The 21,018-nt window shown below is 38.0% G+C and overlaps 1 protein-coding gene across 1 annotated transcript in view; it reads left to right on the plus strand.

Annotated features, from left to right (window-relative positions):
- Positions 1 to 21,018, plus strand: part of ITGBL1 (integrin subunit beta like 1) — a 206,342-nt gene that overhangs the window by 69,324 nt on the left and 116,000 nt on the right. Inside the window, exon 3 of the mRNA XM_008517306.2 lies at positions 15,639 to 15,785. Within this exon, the coding sequence (XP_008515528.1) occupies positions 15,639 to 15,785 (147 nt within the window). The remainder of the gene's footprint in view (positions 1 to 15,638; positions 15,786 to 21,018) is intronic.

Here is a 21,018-nt window from a genome sequence, read left to right on the forward strand (position 1 = left end):
ATTAAAGTGATTTGTAAACTTGTAAGTTTAATATATTTTTCTGTTATTTTATGCATTATATTATAACTTGGTGAAGCTATTTTCCAAAGTAAATATTAGTATGCCAATGCAGAAAGGAAGACAAGATACATTCTCTAGAATGGTTAAAAATGGGATACTTTTAAAATCTAACAATAGGTGAAGTCTTGTCTATATTAACTGTAGGCTTTCAGCATGGGGAATGGCATAGCTTGTGAGTCAGGGACAGGAAGCACATCCTGGACAGGGCTTGGCAGGTTTTGAACTGATCATATTTTCACCTGAAGAGGTTCCTTCTCTTTGGAGCAATGGCCACTCTGTTGTCATGCCCTTTTCTCACTCTCCAAATGCCTTGGCTTTAAATGGTTTCACAACAACTGAGAAGACTGGCTATTACAGCAAGGCTTCCTTTCCTTTTTGATCAACTGTGTGCACATGTCAGTACAGGTTGTCTCTCCTCCGCCAATAGACGTGGTATTTATAAGAGCGCTACTTGTCGAATGAGCTGTGTCTAGTTTTCACTCCTGCAGAAATGAAGTAGAGCTCTCAGAACAGAGTGACAGGGTATATTATATCCTAAAAATACATTGCTTGCCCTATTGCTTTATTCCCAATTTAATTTTTCTGTCTAGTGATCAAGATTTTTAATTTTTAAAAAGAGAATCAAAAGTGAAAACTCATTTTAAAATATTTTTTACCTTGTCCATGAATTGCTTTTTAAATTTTATAAAATACTTCATGTGTAACTAAAATGTTTTAAAATGAATAGTACCGAGCTCATATTAGTCTCCATGCCAACTATTGATATATATTTTCCCGGTGACTGATCTTTGTATCGTAGAAAACGTCATGACTTAAAGTCCTTTTACCTGCTTGCAAAAGAATGATTTCATTTTTTTTCAATCAAGTCAACCAAACTGTCAACAACTTTTATTAATTACCCACTTTATACCAGCTTAGAGCAGAGGTACCCTAGGGAGTTACTGAGTTAATAGAAAAGAAAAATCATTGCAATTAGATGATTTACAATAAAGTTAACTGAACATATAAATGTTTGTTAATTTTTGAACTATATGAGAAGGAAATAAAAAAATAACTTGTTGCCATCTGCTCCTTTTTAGTTGATGAGGAGAAAATAACATTCCAAAGAATTGCTTGATCATCACATTTGAAGATCGGGAGGTGATTCTAGACAATCTTTGATTTAGCCTCTGCACAGATTTGTTTAAGAAGCAATAAAAGAGTTCTTCATAAAAAGTAGCCTTTATAAAAAGTCTTTATAAAAGTTCAGACCTTTATAAAGTCTAGTTCTTGAGCATGTTTTGGCAGCTTATACGGAAGAGCCTTTACATGGCCCACTGGAATTTAATAATGCAATGGCACTAACGGGAGAGGTGTGGTATTCTTTCCAGATGAAGAAAGTGGTTTTATCTTTTTAGAGAACAGGATTTGGGGAATGGAGGAATCCTAAGTAGAAGGAAGAGAAAAATAAGCCATGGAGAGTCATTTGCCCTGTTTTTCAGTGATTGCCTAAGCAATGTGTTTCATTATATAGGGAATTTCTGTTGATTTTTTTTCCTATTGACTTTAGATACAAGTTAACAAAGAAAAATATACTTTTGCTTGGAGATTTTTGCTTTCTAATGTCACCTTTAGGTTGGCGCTGGGTAGGTACAACATTTAGGTTTGGTTATTTCTCCTAAGATGCGGGTAAATTTTGGCCATTGTTTGTGGAGTCATCTCTTAATCATGTGGATTGTTGTTGAATATATCAGTGGGCGGCAATTGCTTTTTCAAACGATACATTCAGAAATATAAAATGATATACCTTCATTTTTCTGTACTTCCTTTAAACCATACCTTGAGCTCCTGTATTATTTTGTTAGGGCTGTCATATCAAAGTGCCACGAGCTGGGTGCTTTAAACTATAGACATTTTTTGTCTCACAGTTCTGGAGGCTAGAAGACCAAGATCAAGATATCAGCAGGGTTGGTTCCTTCTGCGGGTTATGAGGGAGAATCTGTTTCATGATTCTCTCCCAAGCTTCTGGTGTTTTTCCAGCAATCTTTGGTGCTCCTTGGCATATAGAGGCATCACCCCAATCTCTGTCTTCATCGTCACATGGCACTCTGTATCCAGATTTTCCCTTTATATAAGGACACTAGTCAGATTAGATTAATGACCCATCCTACTCCAATATGACCTCATCCTAACTAATTCTATCTTACTAATTATATCGTATTTCCAAATAAGCTCGAATTTTGAGGTACTAGAGTTAGAGCTTTAACACGAATTTTGAAGGGACACAATTCAACCAACACTTAACAGCTCCCATTCCACCAGTGATAAGAATCTTCTTTAATTCGGTATACTAGTCAATTTGAGGTTTTCCCTGGAGTTCAGATGATAAGGGCAATGGAGACATAGGATCTTTGGGAGTAAACTGCTCACTGCCCACAGGGCATTGCTCTGTGTCCTTCTTCCAGCTCACCTCTGCTTCCGTAGTTGCTGTCTTCTATCCAGGCTCTCATTTACTATGACATCTATATTTCCCATTTGGTCTGTGGTTGGCAGTCAGTCCTTGTAGTTCTGTCTACTCGTTTTAACCACAAGTCCCCTTCAGGTAGCAACTTTCCCTCTCCAAAAAATTGTGATTTCCCTGCTGCGTCATCTGTGTCTGCATGACACTTGGTGGCCTGTATTAGGTACTTGCAGCCTTCACAGCCATTTCTATTCTATTGAAACTGTTCCAAGATGGTCCAGAGAAAATTTGCAAAGCTTCTCCAGGGATGTGCAGTTGGATCTCCAACACTATCTTTCTGTGTCCTATACTCCACCCCACTGGAGGGGCAGGGGTCAAGGCTTTGTTCTGGAGACCCACACAATTCATAACTCTTCTCTGCACTTTGCATACTGGCTCAGCCTATATTCTTCTGAATAGCGGTATCCTCCCATTCACCTTATCAACTACATTCTACCCTGCTCTTCATACACCTTCAGGTTGTAAGAGATTAAGATTACTCTGTCTCCTTTATGCAGTACTTTATGAATATGAGTCAGGATTGTGACATCTCCGGAATGCCACTGAAGTCCCCAAATAATGCTCTTCCACATCATTGGTTATAGGGCTATTACTTCTAAAAGATGTGGTTTTCTTTTTAGTTTGTTTCAGTAAAATATTATCATAAAGTATAAAAGATAAGAAAAAAAAATTGTCTTCACCACTTAGCTTAAGTAGAATCTTTCTTATAACTTTGCAAATGTGTTGCTTCAATCAGTTGTCTTAAAACTCTTAATCACACCTCAAAAAAATTGAATTTACCCATAGATGTGTATTCACTTATAATTATATAGACATATTTCATATCAATGTGTTATGCATGTTAAATATACAAAATAAACATCTTTAAAGATAAAACAAAAATGAATATAAATATTAATTCTAGTTTTTTCTTCTCGCATCCCAAGTATCTTCTTATGCACTCCCTGAATGATGAGCATGACATTTTGGAAACCACCAGTTTGTATCAGGACTTTTGCTCTGAAGCTGAAAAACAAAGATGAACTTTTTTTTGCTGCTTTTTGTTGCTTTTCCAAAGGTATCCAATCCCAAAGGCTAGTATGAATGTGGGAGAATTTTAGGAAGCTTAAAAAAATATACACAGGCACACAAACACACACATAACAAACATGTATATATTTAAGTGTATATATACTTGTTAGCACATTGGTTAGAACTTTAAAGTCTTTAAATTATTATTCAGCCATAACTAGTCATTGAATTAGTTAGTGGATTTGTCTATTAGTTTTGTGAGATATGGACCTACTCCGAGAAAATTTCATATCGCTGTAACCCAGATGCCCTCTTAGTATTGGATCAGGAATTTTTTCTGTACAGTATGAGAGAGGAAGATACGTGAGTCAGAATTTGCACTTAATGTCTGTTTTTTATTCTGCAGAAGTACCTCTTCTCTTAAGTTTAGGATTGTGATTATCATGACAGTTGTGTTAGAGCAACCTGCTCTCCAAATACTGTCAGTGATAGCTAGAGTTTTATTGATAGGAAATGTTTTAAGTGCTTTTTGGGTATGAACTCATTCCCTACCCGTAACAACCCTGTGAGATAGATGTTATTATTTTCCTTAGCTTAGAGAGGAAGAAGCAGAGACAGTGAGAGGTGTTATGAGTTGAATTGTGTCCTCCCCAAAAGATATGTTGAAATCCAACCCCGTAGTCCCTCAGACTGTGACCTTATTTGGAAATAGGGTCATTGCAGATGTAATTAGTTAAGATGAAGTCATATTGAATTAGAGTGGGACCAAAGTCCAATGTGATGGTTGTCCTTATAATTAGATGGGAAGAGACACAGACACATGAGGAGAGAAGGCAGAGATTGGAGTGATGCGACTACAAGCTAAGATTCCAAGAATTGTTGGTCCCCACCAGAAGGAAGAGGTGAGGAAGGATTCTACTCAGTGTCTCAAGGGAGCATGGCCCTGATAGCACCTTGATTTAGGACTTTTAGCCTCCAGAATTGTAAGATGATAAATTCCTGTTGTTGGAGTCACCCAGTTTGTGGTATTTTGTTACTGTAGTCCTAGAAAACTAATAAAAGATGTTAACTATTGCCCAAGATTACCCAGCTAGCAGGTCATGGAAGCAGGACTTGAACCTGGGTAGTGCATCACTGGAGTGCACGCTCTGTGGCCCTGCATGATGGTGTCTCATGGAAGAGACAGAATGTCACCATGTTGATGCACAATGCCTTACTGATTGTGAGGAATAAGGACATTTACAGAGTTTGCTGGATGGACAACCAGTAGAACTTGAGATGAAGAAAGTTAACATAAACAGATGAAGAATATTATAATTATTTATCAAAGATACACATATAAAAAGTTCTGGAATAAAAATCTCAACTTTGGAGGGATGCTAAATGCCATCTCATCATCCAGTGCTTTCACGTTTTTTTTTTGTTGTTGAAGATTTTATTTTTCTTTTTTATCCCCAAAGCCCCCTGGTACCTAGTTGTATATCTTTAGTTGTAGGTCCTTCTAGTTGTGGCATGTGGGATGCCACCTTGGCATGGCTTGATGAACGGTGCCATGTCCGCACCCAGGATTTGAACCGGCAAAACCCTGGCCTGCCGAAGCAGAGCACGCAAACTTAACCACTGGGCCACGGGGCCGGCCCCAAGTGCTTTCACTTTTGGTAACCACATTAAAAGACGAAGTTTAGAGTCTTGCTAAGTCTCATATATATGCACATACATACACACATATATGAATACATATATGTATTAACAAACACACACACACACGTACATATGCATCTATCTCCATTGACCTGATTCCTTGGCACACATATTTATCTATAATAAGGAAGGAGGTAATGGAAAGCATGAAGCTTCATTTTTTCTTCAGTAAAACTTAGATTTCACTAGTCTCAGGTCTCCTGTTGTGAATACAATGTTCTGAGATTCTTAGATTCCAGTTTAAGTTCATTTCCATTAACTAAGAAATATTATTGGTGAATGTTAAGTTTCTAAATCTTGAGTGGCTTCTGTCATTTGGTGTATTTGATACTAAGAGACACTCCTGAATAAAATACTCCAACAGGACAACAGGCCAAGGCAGAAACTAAAGGAAGGGAGGGTCTTTTTATTTTTTTATTGCAGAAGAAAGTGAAGGAATCTGTAAAGATTTTTGATGAATAGAATCTTAGAACTGGAAGTTAGAGGAAAAGAGAACTGAGAACTTCTGTTATCTACTCCAGTGACCTTTCCTATCTCTCTTTCCCTTCTCGAGACACCTGAGAAATATGGCACATGCTCTTCTCATGAATTTTTTGGTGGGGAAGGGAGCACTAGCTTCTTGGGAAATGTGGATGAGACAGGGAGGCAAGAAGACAATTCTAATAATGCCCTGCATCCCTCAAGAAATACTAAGGTCATTTACATTTTTAATTTATCAGACAAAAAAGAGAACACAAGAAAAGTTCAAAGATTAACCTTCTGAGGCTGCGGCAGCATCTGTACTAACAACTAGGTTTCTTGAATCTGAGCTAGTGCCTGTGTCTGTGTGTGTTTGTGTGGTATAATTCTTTCCAGAACTTGATATAAAATTATATATTTGACTTTAGAAAATTTACTGCCCAAGGCTCAGCCAAAATATTGTCTTACTTTGCTATGATTTATATTTCATCCCTCAATCTCAGGTTACTGGAATTCTAAATTGAAATCTCCCAATTTTGGCAGTATTCAACCCATCCCTACTTTAAAAATAAACATATCAGGGCTGGCCTGGTGGTGCAGCAGTTAAGTTTGCAGGCTCTGCTTCTCTGCGGCTCAGGGTTCGCTGGTTTAGATCCTGGGTGCGAACATGGCACCACTTGGCAAAGGCCATGCTGTGGTAGGCGTCCCACGTATAAAGTAGAGGAAGATGGGTACATATGTTAGCTTAGGGCCAGTCTTCCTCAGCAAAAACAGGAGGATTGGCAGTAGTTAGCTCAGGGCTAATCTTCCTCAAAAAACAACAACAACAAACAAACAAAACAAAACAAAACATATCAGGATAATCTACAGTATTTTAACGGGTCCTTTGAATAACAAATAGGATTTTGTTTCACGATTGTTTTCAGTAGCAAACAAGATTTGGTAGCAATTGATATTCACCACCACCACTCTGATTTAATATATTGAGTGCCCCATTTGAAAAGACTACTTTGGCTTGTCGAGAGAAAAAGAAAATAACTGAGGCTATCGTATGGAATTTTCAGAATTATAAGAACCTTGGAGTTATTCAGTCCAATCTCTTAATTTTGCAGATTGGCACATTGACGTCTAGAGAAATTAGGTGACTAGATTCCAGAATTCTTTCATCTGCCAGCTTTAGCATTATGTAATTTTACATAGTAAAGTCTGATAATCTTACTGTTAGAGGACTTTCATCAAGGATGATGAATACTCCGATTCTGGGCATGTGAGTTCCGAAAGGAAACAGCAAAAACTAAACTAGTGCTGTCAAGCCACCAACTGATAGCTTTTACTGGCACCGTCTTTCCTAGAGCAAAAGGAACCTCTCATGTCTCTTGCATTGCAACTAAGCAGATAATGTTGGCTGTAATGGGAAAAACATAGCTTTTCAGTTTACAAACTGTGACCTTGAACAAGCTAATTATACTTTAGACCTTTTGTTTGTTAAATAGGGAAGCAAAATCTATCTCACTGGCTCCTTATGGAAATTAAACAGACTAGCCTGTATAAAGTCCCTATCATGCTACCCGGAAACCAATAACCAGTCTTTTCCCTTTCCTCTCTTCTTTTCTATTTTCCTGATCAAGGTCACATGGCAGATTAGTGTCCAAGCAGGACTAGAGCCCAGACCTTTTTATTTCTAGGGCAAAGCTCTTTCTACATGGAATTCTTCCATCGTTCACATCGTAGTGTTCTCAGGAATGGGAAGCAGAAGTATCTAAGTTGTCATTTTTTGTTAGCCTGGGACTGATGCCCCTGTCTTGAAAATGGTCAAGTTTCTCTCACAAACCATGAAGCAATTGTAATATTAAATAAGGCATCCTATCACAGTCTTTTTCTTAAAATTTTAGATGTGGCATTTAATTCTTTTGTTTCTTGTATCCAGAGAAGGCTGGGGAATCTTTACTGACCCAGAAAGAATGGGAGTAAAATTGAATGCGTCTATTATTAAGTGTGCGTGTTTGAATCCACTGGAAAATAGGACACAATGCAGATCTTGGAAATTTACGTATTTTGCCAAAACAAATAGATTTGTAGGGCCAGGTAAGTGCTTAAATTAAGACATCTATTTCAAGGTTACCATGAAACTCTAGCAGTGGTATACCTAGTTTATTGACACGCAGAAAGAATCATTTTTTGATATCTCTCCTCCTATATATGATAAAATTGTTTTCAGTAGTAATCATAAAATCATAGTTAATAATCAGGACTTACCCCCAGTTTTATTGAGATATAGGTGACATACAGCACTGTGTATGTTTAAGTTATACAGCATAATGACTTGACTTACATCTAGTGTGAAATGATTACTGTAAGTTTGGTTAACATCCGTCATCTCATACAGACTCACAATAAAAGGGAAAAAAAAGATTTTTTTCCCTTGTGATGAGAACTCTTAGAATTTACTCTTTTAATAGCTTTCAAATACACCATACAGCATATGTGTATGTATACTAGTTAAAGTCTTCGTGTTGTACATTACATCCCTGGTACTTGTTTATCTTACAACTAGAAGTTTATGACCACCTTCATCCAATTTCCTCTTCCCCCGCCCCCCACCTCTGGTAACCACAAGTCTGATCTCTTTTTCAATGGGTTTGGGTTTTGCTTGTTTGTTTTTAGATTCAACATATGAGTGAGATCCTACAGTATTTGTCTGACTTATTTCACTTAGCATAATGCCCTCAAGGTGCCATCCATGTTGTTGCAAAAGGCAAGTTCCCCTCTTTCTCATGGCTGAATACTAGTCAGTTGTAAATATGTACCACATCTTCTTTATCCATTCATCCTATACGTATACCTACCTACATCTGCATCTATCTATGATCAATCTATCTACATATTTTTTACCTTTTTAGGACTTAAAAAGGATTTGAAGCCAAAGATGTATAGCTAATCCAATAGGCTCATTAGTTTTGGAGGTTTATTTCCATCCAAAATATCAGTAGTCTTGGGAAAGGTAAGTGCTGTCTCCTTCATCTTTATTTTTTTCTTTCTTATATTTGGCAAAGAAAAATACAATTATTTTTCATTGGTATATGCAAGTGGCTAATTGATTTTTAAAAGTTCTTCAATACTGATAAACTATTTCCGTTTGGAAACAATTTGTTTTAATTTAAAAATAAAAAGCATCAACTTCTCCTCCTTTGTGTGCTAATGTATTTTAATGAGTTCCTCACCACTGACTGGAGTAGATTAGTGCCTTTGCATTACTCAGGTAAAAGGGATCATGGAGTAGTGGTGGAGCTGCTGCTGCATTGTTTAAGAATCACAAAACCCATTGTATTCTGTCTTTGCTGGAATGCCTTTCCTTTGTCAATGGAGGTCAAGGCATTAGCTCACCTGGGAAGCAGTGGAGAAAGTCAGTCAGGCTTCTACATTCTTACCTGAAAAGGAGACTAAACTACTGGATTTTGTCCTCCAAGTGGCTTGTCTTACCTTTCCAGTGACTGGCTACACCACCGACAACCGTGGGAGCAGTAAGAATAACCTCTTACTTTTTTTTTTTAATTTTTATTTTTTATTGAGTTAACAATAGGTTACAATGTTGTGAAATTTCAGTTGTACATTATTGTCTGTCACTCGCGTTGTAGGTGCACCCCTTCCCCCGTGTGCCCTCCCCCCACCCCACCTTTCCCCTGGTAGCCACTCATCTGTTCTCTTTGTCCACATGTTTAAATTACTCATATGAGTGGAGTCATACAGAGATTGTCCTTCTCTGTCTGGCTTATTTCACTTAACATAACTCCCTCAAGTGCCATCCATGTTATTGCAAATGGGACGATTTTGTTCTTTTTTATGGCTGAGTAGTATTCCATTGTATATATATAACATATCTTCTTTATCCAGTCATCTGTTGATGGGTACTTAGGTTGCTTCCACGTCTTGGCTATTGTAAATAATCCTGCAATGAACATTGGGGTACATGGGACTTTTGGAATTGCTGACTTCAAGCTCTTTCGATAGATACCTAGTAGTGGGATAGCTGGGTCGTATGGTAGTTCTATTTTTAATTTTTTGAGGAATCTCCATACTGTTTTCCATAGTGGCTTCACCAGTTTGGATTCCCACCAGCAGTTTATGAGGGTTCCTTTTTCTCCACAACCTCTCCAGCCTTTGTTACTATTTGTTTTAGTTATTTTTGTCATTCTGATGGGTGTAAGGTGATATCTTAGTGTAGTTTTGATTTGCATTTCCCTGATGCACAGCAATGATGAACATCTTTTCATATGCCTATTGGCCATCCATATATCTTCTTTGGAGAAATGTCTGTTCATGTCTCCTGCCCATTCTTTGGTCGAGTTGTTTGATTTTTTGTTGTTGAGTTGTGTGAGTTCTTTATATATTATGGATATTAAGCCTTTGTCAGATGTATGACTTGCAAATATTTTTTCCCAGTTAGGGTTTTTTTTTTGTTTCAATCCTGTTTTCCTTTGCCTTGAAGAAGCTCTTTAGTCTGATGAAGTCCCATTTGTTTATTCTTTCTATTGTTTCTCTTGTCTGAGAAGACATGGTGTCCAAAAAGATTATTTTAATACTGATGTCAAAGAGTGTACTGCCTGCATTTTCTTCTAGAAGCCTTATGGTTTCAGGTCTCAGCTTTAGATCTTTGATCAATTTTGAGTTTATTTTGGTGAATGGTGGAAAAGAATGGTCAATTTTCATTCTTTTACATGTGGCTTTCCAGTTTTCCCAGCACCATTTGTTGAAAAGACTTTCTTTTCTCCATTGTATGCCCTCAGCTCCTTTGTCAAAGATAAGCTGTCCATAGATGTGTGGTTTTATCTCTGGGCTTTCAATTCTGTTCCATTGATCAGTGCACCTGTTTTTGTACCAGTACCATGCTGTTTTGATTACTGTAGCTTTGTAGTATGTTTTGAAGTCAGGGATTGTGATGCCTCCAGCTGTGTTCTTTTTTCTCAAGATTGCTTTAGCAATTGGGGGTCTTTTGTTGCCCCATATGAATTTTAGGATTCTTTGTTCTATTTCTATAAAGAATGTCATTGGGATTCTGATTGGGATAGCGCTGAATCTGTAGATTGCTTTAGGTAGAATGGGCATTTTAACTATGTTTATTCTTCCAATCCATGTACATGGAATGTCTTTCCATCTCTTTATGTCATCATCCATCTCTTTCAGAAAAGCCTTTAAATTTTTGTTGTATAAGTCTTTCACTTCTTTAGTTAATTCACCCTGAGGTATTTTATTCTTTTTGTTGCAATTGTGAATGGTATTGTATTCTTGAGTTCTTTTTCTGTTAGTTCGTTATTAGAGTATAGAAATGCTACTGATTTATGTAAATTAATTTTATACCCTGCAACTTTGCTGTAGTTGTTGATTACTTCTAAAAGTTTTTCTTTGGATTCCTTGGGGTTTTCTAGATATGAGATCATGTTGTCTACAAACAGCGAGAGTTTCACTTCTTCCCACCCTATTTGGGTTCCTTTTATTCCTTTTTCTTGCCTAATTGCTCTGGCAAGGACCTCCAGTACTATGTTAAATAAGAGTGGTGATAGAGGGTATCCTTGTGTTGTTCCTTGTTTTCAGGGGGATGGCACTCAGTTTTTGCCCATTGAGTATGATGTTGGCCGTGGATTTGTCATATATGGCCTTTATTATGTTGAGGTAATTCCCTTCTATCCCCATTTTGTTCAGAGTTTTTATTATAAATGGCTGTTGGATCTTGTCAAATGCTTTCTCTGCATCTATTGAGATGATCGTGTGGTTTTTATTCCTCAGTTTGTTGATGTAGTCTATCACGTTGATTGATTTGCGAATGTTGAACCATTCCTGTGTCCCTGGTATGAATCCCATTTGATCATGATGTATGATCCTTTTGATGAATTGCTGAATTCGGGTTGCCAAAATTTTGTTGAGAATTTTTGCATCTATGTTTATCAGTGATATTGGCCTGTAGTTCTCTTTTTTCGTGGTGTCCTTGTCAGGTTTTAGTATCAGCGTGATGTTGGCCTCATAGAATGTGTTAGGAAGTGTTCCATCCTCCCTAATTTTTTGGAATAGCTTGAAAAGGATAGGTATTAAATCCTCTCTGAAAGTTTGGTAGAATTCCCCAGGAAAGCCATCTGGTCCTGGGGTTTTTCTTTGGGATGCTTTTGATTGTTGTTTCAATCTCTTTCCTTGTGATTGGTCTGTTCAAATTGTCTGCTTCTTCTTGACTAAGCTTTAATAGCCTCTTACGTTTTTATCCTCATTACTTTGGTGGGGAATTGTTTTCTCATTTCTCTGATATTCCTTTTTTGTGTGTTTGTTTTCTCTTGACTCCTTAGGAACTTATTTGAAGGGCAACATTTATTCTCAAGCGTGTTAGATTGTTCATGTGAGACCATGTTTTGTAGTTGTGGAAACTGAGTTATCTGGAGAAGAACTAGAACTGCAGCGGTTGAGACAGCCGGGAATGGTGAATGCTTTGCTGGTTAGGACTTCATGTCTGGGAAAGGGCCACCCTTTGATCTGGGCAATAAGAGCCTTCTTCCGGGCCTTATGATTTAGATGTTCTGCTCTGGTCCTCCTTGGCCATCATTCCAAAGGCTGGGGTGGGGTGGGATGTCTGAGAGGCCAAGGGGATGTGGCCACCTAGATCCGTGGAGCCAGCCACCTCTGTTCTCCTAGACCCGGAGACCTGGGACCCAGGGCTTTGTACTCCAAAGTTCCCCAACTCCCTTCCAGAGCCTGCTGTGACTTTCCCTCCAGGTCTGTGGCAGTGCATACATCTTTAGGCTGGACTGGTGATCAAGGAGCAGCTATTATAAGAGAAGCAGGGGAGGGGAAGGACTGAGAGAGCTGTGGAAGCAAACGTAGACCTGGGCTTTGCTGTCCGTAGGAATTCTCAGGCCCTCCCAGTGTAGGATAGAAATGGGGAGGAGGGGGGGCTTGCTGCCAGCCCTACCCACTTTGTTTTCATATCTAAGAGAAAAAAATGACCCCATCTTTTACATGAATTTGAGTTAGGAAAGAGAATAATCGAGATCTACAACTGTTGTGGGTTGAATTGTGTCCTCTCAGAAGATATGTGAAGTCTTAACACCCGGTACCTGTGAATGTGACATTTGGCAATAGGGTCTTTGAAGATGTGATTAAGTTAAGATGAGGTCATACTGGAGTAGAATGAGCTCTAAATCCAATGACTGGTGTACTTATAAGGAGAAAGATGTGAAGACACAGACACACATGTGGGAAAAAACCACATGAAGACAGAAACAGAGATGGGAGTTAAGCTGTCGCAAGCCAAGGAACACCAAAATTATGGGCAACCACCAGTAGCTGGGAGAGCGGCATGGAGGAGTTCCTCACTCAGATTCTCCAGAAGGACCCAGTCTGCCAATGCCTTGACTGTGAGCTTCTGGGCTCCAGAACTGTGAGAGAGTAAATTTCTGTTGTTGAAACCATTCAGTCTGTGGTACTTTGTATGGCAGCCCCACAAAACTAGCACACAATGGATAAATGATTTTGAAAAATGAGATGTTTGTTGAATCCATTTTATTGACACTGCAATGGAGACTACTGTGCCAAAATAATGTAGCAATCTAATGCCCTGAGACCTTCCAAAACTCTTAGTAACTTTGCATAAAGAGTAAAAAGAGTCTGAAGACTATTTTCTTTCTAAAAAATTATATATTTATCTTCAAATAAGATTGTACAGGTTATTACTTGATAATTCTTCAACAGTAAAAAAGATTATTTCTGTTCACTTTCCTAAATGGAGGAAAGTAAATCAAGGAGGCCTTTACTGGGCCTCAAGTTTAGAAATAATATAAAAGTAGATGACCTGGTCCTACATTGACTGTCATCTTTGCCTCCAATCATATGCTAAAGGAAAAGCTGAAAACACATTACCTGACACATTGTTGGTCTAAGAGTGTGCTTAGGATGTTAATATAGGTTATGAGGAAAAGAGGCTCCCTAGTCAAAAGGAATTGTATATTCTGAACTAAAGATAAATAGCTTTTTCATGAGAGGACATCTGAGGAGTTTCATTGTACTGATATATATAATGACACTCTAAAAAAGAATATAGTGAAATTCTTTCCTCTCCCTCCCTTTTAAAAATAAATAGCCTTTCACGCACAAGTCATTATCCATCTCTGTTATATACCTTAGGTTAGAGTCTGAGATGTCCCATCCAATATAAAAGAAGCATTGGGTATTCTTGTATTCTAGATTCAGTAAATCATTACTACCATACTTCTTCTTCTTCAAATCGTTTCCCTTTGCTGCTGATATGAAGCTTTTTTGTTGGGATGATCCATAAAAATAGCTGATATTCAACTTACAGTGGTGGCGATTTCATGTGGTTCAACCTAATGCACTAATATTATTAAAGAGTCATTACACTTACCAAGATACTTAATTTACCAAAAGAGGCTTAGCCACTTCAAGGATTTGGCTTAATACTTTTAGAAATAGACTGCATGGTTGACAGGAGAGATTACTTAGGCTTGTAAATGATACCAAGTTGGTTGAGATTGGCAATATCATGTAGGGCCAGATAGGAATGCAAAATGATACAGTCAATTTGATGGAGTAATGTGCACTGGATAAAATGAATTGCAATTAGGTTGCATGCAAGCTTTTGTTTGTAAAATAGAATAATTAATTTGAAAAATGCAACAGGAATGGAAACATTTACATGGACTGAGCCGTATGCAGAAGAGTTTTAAAGTCACAGCCAATCACAGATGCGGACTCTGTTGAACATGCCCAAATGGGGCACCTCTGAGCCTTTCAATCTGACTGGCCACCTGGACCTCATCGCGTGGATTTTGGCTGCCATGTTGAATGACTGTTAGCCCCAGATCAATGATTCCATTCTATTGTGGTCTATGAATTTCAGGCATTAAGACATAGTATCATTATCTTGAGTAATATAAGAATACTCTCCCTGCAACCCAGTCAAACTCTTCTCACCTTTCAAGGCCCAGTTAAAGGTAAAGAACGTCTAGAAAGTCTTCTCTCCCCTCTTATTTCTACAGGTCGTAGACTCCATTGCTCAACTTAACACAAGATCTGACTAACATTTTTGGCTGAAGATAACCCCATCCTCTTTGTATATCGGTCTCGACTTTGAAGTTTATAAGTTCCTTGGAGACAAGTGCCAAGGATTATATGTGTTTTCACTTCAGTCTGACTATTATGTAGTCAATAAAAACATTAGTAGGCTTCATCAAGCAGGACTTAATAACGTTAATGATCACAACAATAAAAACAGCAAAATGTTTATTTGAGAGCATGAAAGGTTGAGAAATTTCCGTGGAAGTGAATGAATATGGCTCTTATTCTTTTGATTCTTGAACCAAATTTCCTCATTAAGAAACAAAGTATATACTTATTTTTCACGTCAATCTTATCCCGAGGTGGTATTTAATATATCCATAAAATTTTATTACATGTTATATTCAAATAAATATAAGTCCAATGATTAGTTTAGTGGAGTTTCATGTAAGATTCCTTGCCCAGAGTGTGGTTTTATGTGTTATAAAATGCAGTTCTATAGAAATCATTTTTATTGGCCTTTTTTCTCTTAAATGTGGAGATGGTAGGTGAATTTCTTTTTTAGTGCTAAATTTTCTAACCATGTGGTTTATTACACTTCTAGTTTGTTAGCCGCTCTAATGTCTCTATAGTTAACTTCATGATTTTAGAATTATTTATCAAAGTTGATTATTGAAATAAAATTCACGTATTCTATTATACTGTATAGTAGCATTACCTCTCAGCCACTGTAATATACATGTGTTTGAATTTATTATAGCTCAGTCTTGAAACACCGTCACCCTTAAGAATCTTAGTTACAATAATTTCCTTTGGAAAACAATTTGAGTCTAACTGGATGTCATTAAATTCTCAGGCCATGGTAAGTGTAACTGTGGCAAGTGTGAGTGTGATGAAGGATGGTCTGGGGATGCTTGCCAGTACCCAACTCACTGTGATCTGACCAAGAAAAAAAGTAACCAAATGTGCAAGAATTCTCAAGATGTCATCTGCTCTAATGCAGGTAAGAATTCTATCCTAGAAAAATTCTTAAGTGAAATAATCAAATATTGTTTTTTAATGGAAATATGTATGTGTTGAGAAATGTTGAACCTCTGAGTGAGCCTGCTTTTGAGTATATTTTTGAGAAATGAAATTCAGATAAGAAAAAATGTCATCTTGCTGAGACTGGCAAGTTTGACACCCTCCAGCTGTTCCAATGCCTCCTTCAAGCAGGATATCCACTGGAAACAACACCCTGACAACATTTTATGTAAATTGTGAACCATGAATTTGAATGCTGATTAAATCTTTTTAAAAGGATATATACAAACTGACAATTATTTTCTGTTACAGATCAAGGATGCTTTGAATTTATACCTTAGCATCAAATACAACCAAGCCTTTTACTTTTTTTTTGGTGAGGAAGATTAACCCTGAGCTAACTGCTGCCAATTCTCCTCTTTTCAGTGAGGAAGACTGGCCCTGAGCTAACATTCATGCCCATCTTCCTTTACTTTATATGTAGGACACCTACTACAGCATGGTGTGCCAAGCGGCGCCATGTCCATACCCGGGATCCAAACCCGCGAACCCCGGGCCACCGAGAAGCGGAACGTGCAAACTTAACTGCTGCGCCACCGGGCCAGCCCCCAAACCTTTTAAATTTAATAGAAGTTTTAGATGCACTGAATATGAAACTCATTGAAGAATATAGTGGCAACAAGATTTTTTGTTAGATGAAAATATTTTTATGTCTCAAAGAGGTCATTTAGAAATATTTCTTAGAAATTTATAGATAAGCTGTTAAAATTATTTACCAAAACCATATAAAACAAAACAACTGTGTTTTGGTTTCAAAGGTGTTTAGCCGTTGTTGCTATAATTAAATACTCAACTTTGGAGCATGTGGAGCTTCCACGTCAGCTTTTCTAAACCCTAGTTGAACTTGAGACTGCCCCTGTCCTGCACTGGAGGCTCTGATTCAGTTGTTTTGGGGTGTGTTCTGGACTACAGTGGGTTTTTAAAGCTTTCAGGTAATTCTTATGTAGATCCAGGGGTGTGAGCCATTGCTCTGTGTGCTAAAGGTGAGACGTTGACTACATGAATGAATATCTTCCCTCTTGAAATTCACTTTGTTGGTAGAGTCCTTCTGCAATCAGCTAGGACCTTTCCACAGTCTTTGATTGAGACAAATTATTCTGTGTAGATTAAGTGCAATCGGGTGTTTTGCTAGTCGTAATCAGCATCCATACCCAATGCAAAGCGTGAGTGGAGCAGTCAGGGACTGTGACAATAGTCTCAACAGTAGGTCTCAGGTCACTTTCTGTGTTCATGGATATTCTCCTTGCTTCTCTCTAGCACTCCAGTCTTTCCTTTCCTCTCAGTAGATCTCCACCTCCAGTTTGTAACACCTGCTCCTCCAAACACACAGACACCCCACATAGCCTCTTCTGTCTTGAAAAATTCACACTTTTCAAACTTCTTTCAGTAATAGACTTGAATTCTTTATTCTCTATTTTTGGATTTATTTTTTTTTCAAATAATATCTGAGTTATTATTATTTTTAATAATACATTATAACCAAATAGAATATAGTCTAGGAATCCAAAGATGTTTCAACATTCAGGAATCTAAACATGTGATTCGCTAAATTAATATATTTCAAAGGAGAAAATTTACAGAATTATTTCAATAAATGATAAAATACATTTGATAAGGTATAAAACATTTCAGAGATATCTGTGTCTCTATTTTTTTTTTAACATTGATCCCATCTACCATCCATATTCCAGTTTCACTTGACCCAACAATGTCCTTCATAGCATTTCCACCCCCTCTGTACAGGATCCAGGCTAAGCGGCAGTATTATGTTGTCATCTCTCTTTAGCCTCCTTTGACCTGGACCATTTTCACAGACAGTGGTATTATAGCATTAAAATTTCAAAGAAAATTGTCCTCAACCTTTTTTTAATAGAATGTTACTTATTTTGGGTTTGCCTGTTGTGTCCTTCTGGTTAGATTCATGCTACATTCTTAGGTGAAATACTGGATAGATGATTTTGTGTTCTCAGGATGTGTCATCTGGAAGTACCTGAGATCCATCTGCTCTCGCTGGTCAGGTCAACTTTGCTCACATGGTCAGGCTGTTGATCTGATGTCTCAGTTCTAGTCTGTGGGGGAAACCCATTGAAACCATAAAATATCCCATCCTCATCAAAATTACCCCAGATTTACCATCCTTTGATGATTCTCACCTGATCAACTATTTACAATGATGATTGAAAAATGATGATTTCCAAATGCCAACATTCCCTCTATATTTACCAGTTGACACTCAACATTCTACCACAATGAGAGTCATCTCTCATCTATCAATCATTTAATATTTATTATGAGTCTAGGATCAGAATTCCTATTATTTCAATGGTTTATTGTTCATTACTGTACTTAATTATTCTGGTGCTCAGATAATCTCAGATTAGGCTAGTGGAACCCCTGTAAGCCTACTTCTCTATCCTTGTGACATGCCTCCATTGTTTTTTGTGTTTGGTTTGGTTTGGGTTTAGCAATTTTTTACTTCCTGGAAAATATACTTGCCAAAAATGTATTCTGGAGTCATATTGTACCTGCCCTGCCACAGTTTTGGAATCAATCATTTCTCCAAAGAGCCCTGATTCCTTTTAGTGAAGAATGGTATTAGAATAAGAATTGTGAGCACTAGGGTTGCTTATTTTCTAGGGTATATTTACTTCTTAGTCCTTTCTGCAAATAGGCTGGGAAATACATGCATGTAAATATATATAGACACAAATACTCATACATATAGGCACACACGTATGCATATACATACATATACATGCACATATTTTAAAAATCATGAATTCATACCAGTGCATCCAACTCTGATCCATCCCCACCAGGTTGTTCCTTGTTTTTTCCCTTCCATATTTATGTGTCTCATCTTGCACAGTGAGAAATCTGGCTCCCAACATGATCCACATATTTACTCATTTGCTCAATTCTATACTACACCTAACATTGTTTTTAGGATTGCTTCGTACATACCACTATACAAATCTGCTGAAAAATCCCAGGATTTTTTGCACATTTGCAATCCATTTGCAATCCGTCCCCTCCTGCATGTTCGCCCCACCCAAGCCATGCCCAAGACTGGGGTATGTGGTCAAATGCTGTGTTCAAACGTTACTTGGATATCTTTCTTCTTTCTCCCCCTGTAGTATAGTTAAGGTCCTCATTTGAAATGCTGTTGAACTTATTTATTTCAGATTGCTTCCAATTGTAGAGTTTTTTCCCTCCTTCCCATCCTCATGGATTTCATTTTATTTTATAATATGTAGAACATTAACATGCTTCCAAAAGTCAAAACTTTGCTAAAAAGCATACTCAGTGAATCATCATTCTCTTCCTTAAACCTTCCATCGTGCTTCCCCATGTGCCTTACAGGTAACCAGCTTTACTGCTTTCTGCTTTGTCTGTGTATGTGTTTATTTTATTTTATTTCTTTTTGAGGAAAACTAGCCCTGAGCTAACATCTGCTGCCAATTCTCCTCTTTTTGCTGAGGAAGATTGGCCCTGAGCTAACATCCGTGCCCATCTTCCTCTACTTTATATGTGGGACGCCGCCTCAGCATGGTTTGATAAGCACTGCATAGGTCTGTACCCAGGATTCGAACCTTAGAACCCCGGGTCACCGAAGCAGAGTGCACAAACTTAATGGCTGCGCCACTGACTGGCCCATGTATGTGTTTATTTTTGAAAAAATAAATAGGTATATGTGTATGTTATTATTTTTCAGTTTTTTCCTTTTATATATGCTCTTTTGCCCCTCAGCATTATCTCCTGGAAGTCACTCCATATAAGCTCATAGAGATCTTCCCCATGTATTTTTTAGATAGAATGTATTTAATTCTATGCAAGTGACATAATTTATTCAATCAATCTCCTCTGCTTGGGCATTTAGGCAGTTCCCAATATTTTGAAATTACAAATATTAATGCACGGAATGAACTAGTGCATAGGTATTTTCATATTTTTGGAGGTGTATCTTCAGGGTAAATTACTAGAAATGAGATTGCTGGGCCAAGAGATAAATTTATACTGTTACATTTGATCTTCACTTTCTCTCTTACTCTCTTCTCAATATCTAAGCCTTTCAAGTTTACTTTGGCAATCTCATTCTCACATGCCTTTCTTTTAACGCCTACTTCCACCAGCCTAGTTCAGGACCGCTCCCCCAAAACTGCACTAGTCTGTGAGTTCTCTCCATTAATATTTCCCCTTCATATCACATTGTGGTTTGCTGGAAGCAGATTGGAGCAGAAGGTAAAGAAGAGATAAATGAAGTGGGGCATAAGACTGAAGGCCAGGGCAAGATGGAGCTGGGGACGAAAGGAGTTCCAGAAGCTGACTCTGTAGGGGCCGTGAAAGGCAAGGCACAGTCTGCAGAGTGAAACATGGCTCCAGTGCCATTGCTCAGGGGTATAGGCTGGTGTTCAAGACAGGGAAGTCATCCTAGAGAGAGATGGCTATATTAGGCAGAATGGAAAGTCAGAGCTAAAATAATCTAGTATAAAGCAGAAGACCAATTCTAGAGACTGAGTTAACTGGCAACCAGGAGAGACATGCAGTATGACACAGCATGAACATGGGAGTCTGGCACTTTTGCCTGGGCTTGCATATGCCATATCTTGGAGCTTCAGTTGTGAATTCTACTTGATGAGTGAGACAGGAAGCCTGAGCTGCTGTAAACTTCTCACATCAGCCAGGAATGGTTCAGATGCCTGGATGGGAGTGAGCCTGCCTGTGGGGGACGTCAGTGAGAAGTTGTAGAATTCAGAGGCAGAGGCTGTTCCTGCCCATCTTACCTAAAAACAACTACTGCATCCATAGTCCTAGGTTACACCTCGCTCCCAAACCGTGAAAGCTCCTGGTATCCCAACAGATAAAATCAGAAATCCTTGACCAGTGTTCTGGATCCTCTGCTCTCTGCCTTCAAACTACCCTTTTCTCCAAACTCAAGCCAGACACTTCACTGTTCTTTAATTCTCCATCCTTGTTCCTTATCCCAGGCTCTTTCCTGAATGTCACAAGTCTTTTTTCCATCTGTGCTTGTTGAAATTCTATCCATACATCAAGTGCCAACTCAAGAACCTACCCCTTTACTGTACATTTTCTCCTTCACAGAGCCAGATTGAGGTTTATACTTTCTATAAAGTATTTGTCACAAATCTGTT

Source organism: Equus przewalskii, chromosome 16 (genome assembly GCF_037783145.1).
Source record: "Equus przewalskii isolate Varuska chromosome 16, EquPr2, whole genome shotgun sequence".
Classification (NCBI taxonomy): domain Eukaryota; kingdom Metazoa; phylum Chordata; class Mammalia; order Perissodactyla; family Equidae; genus Equus; species Equus przewalskii.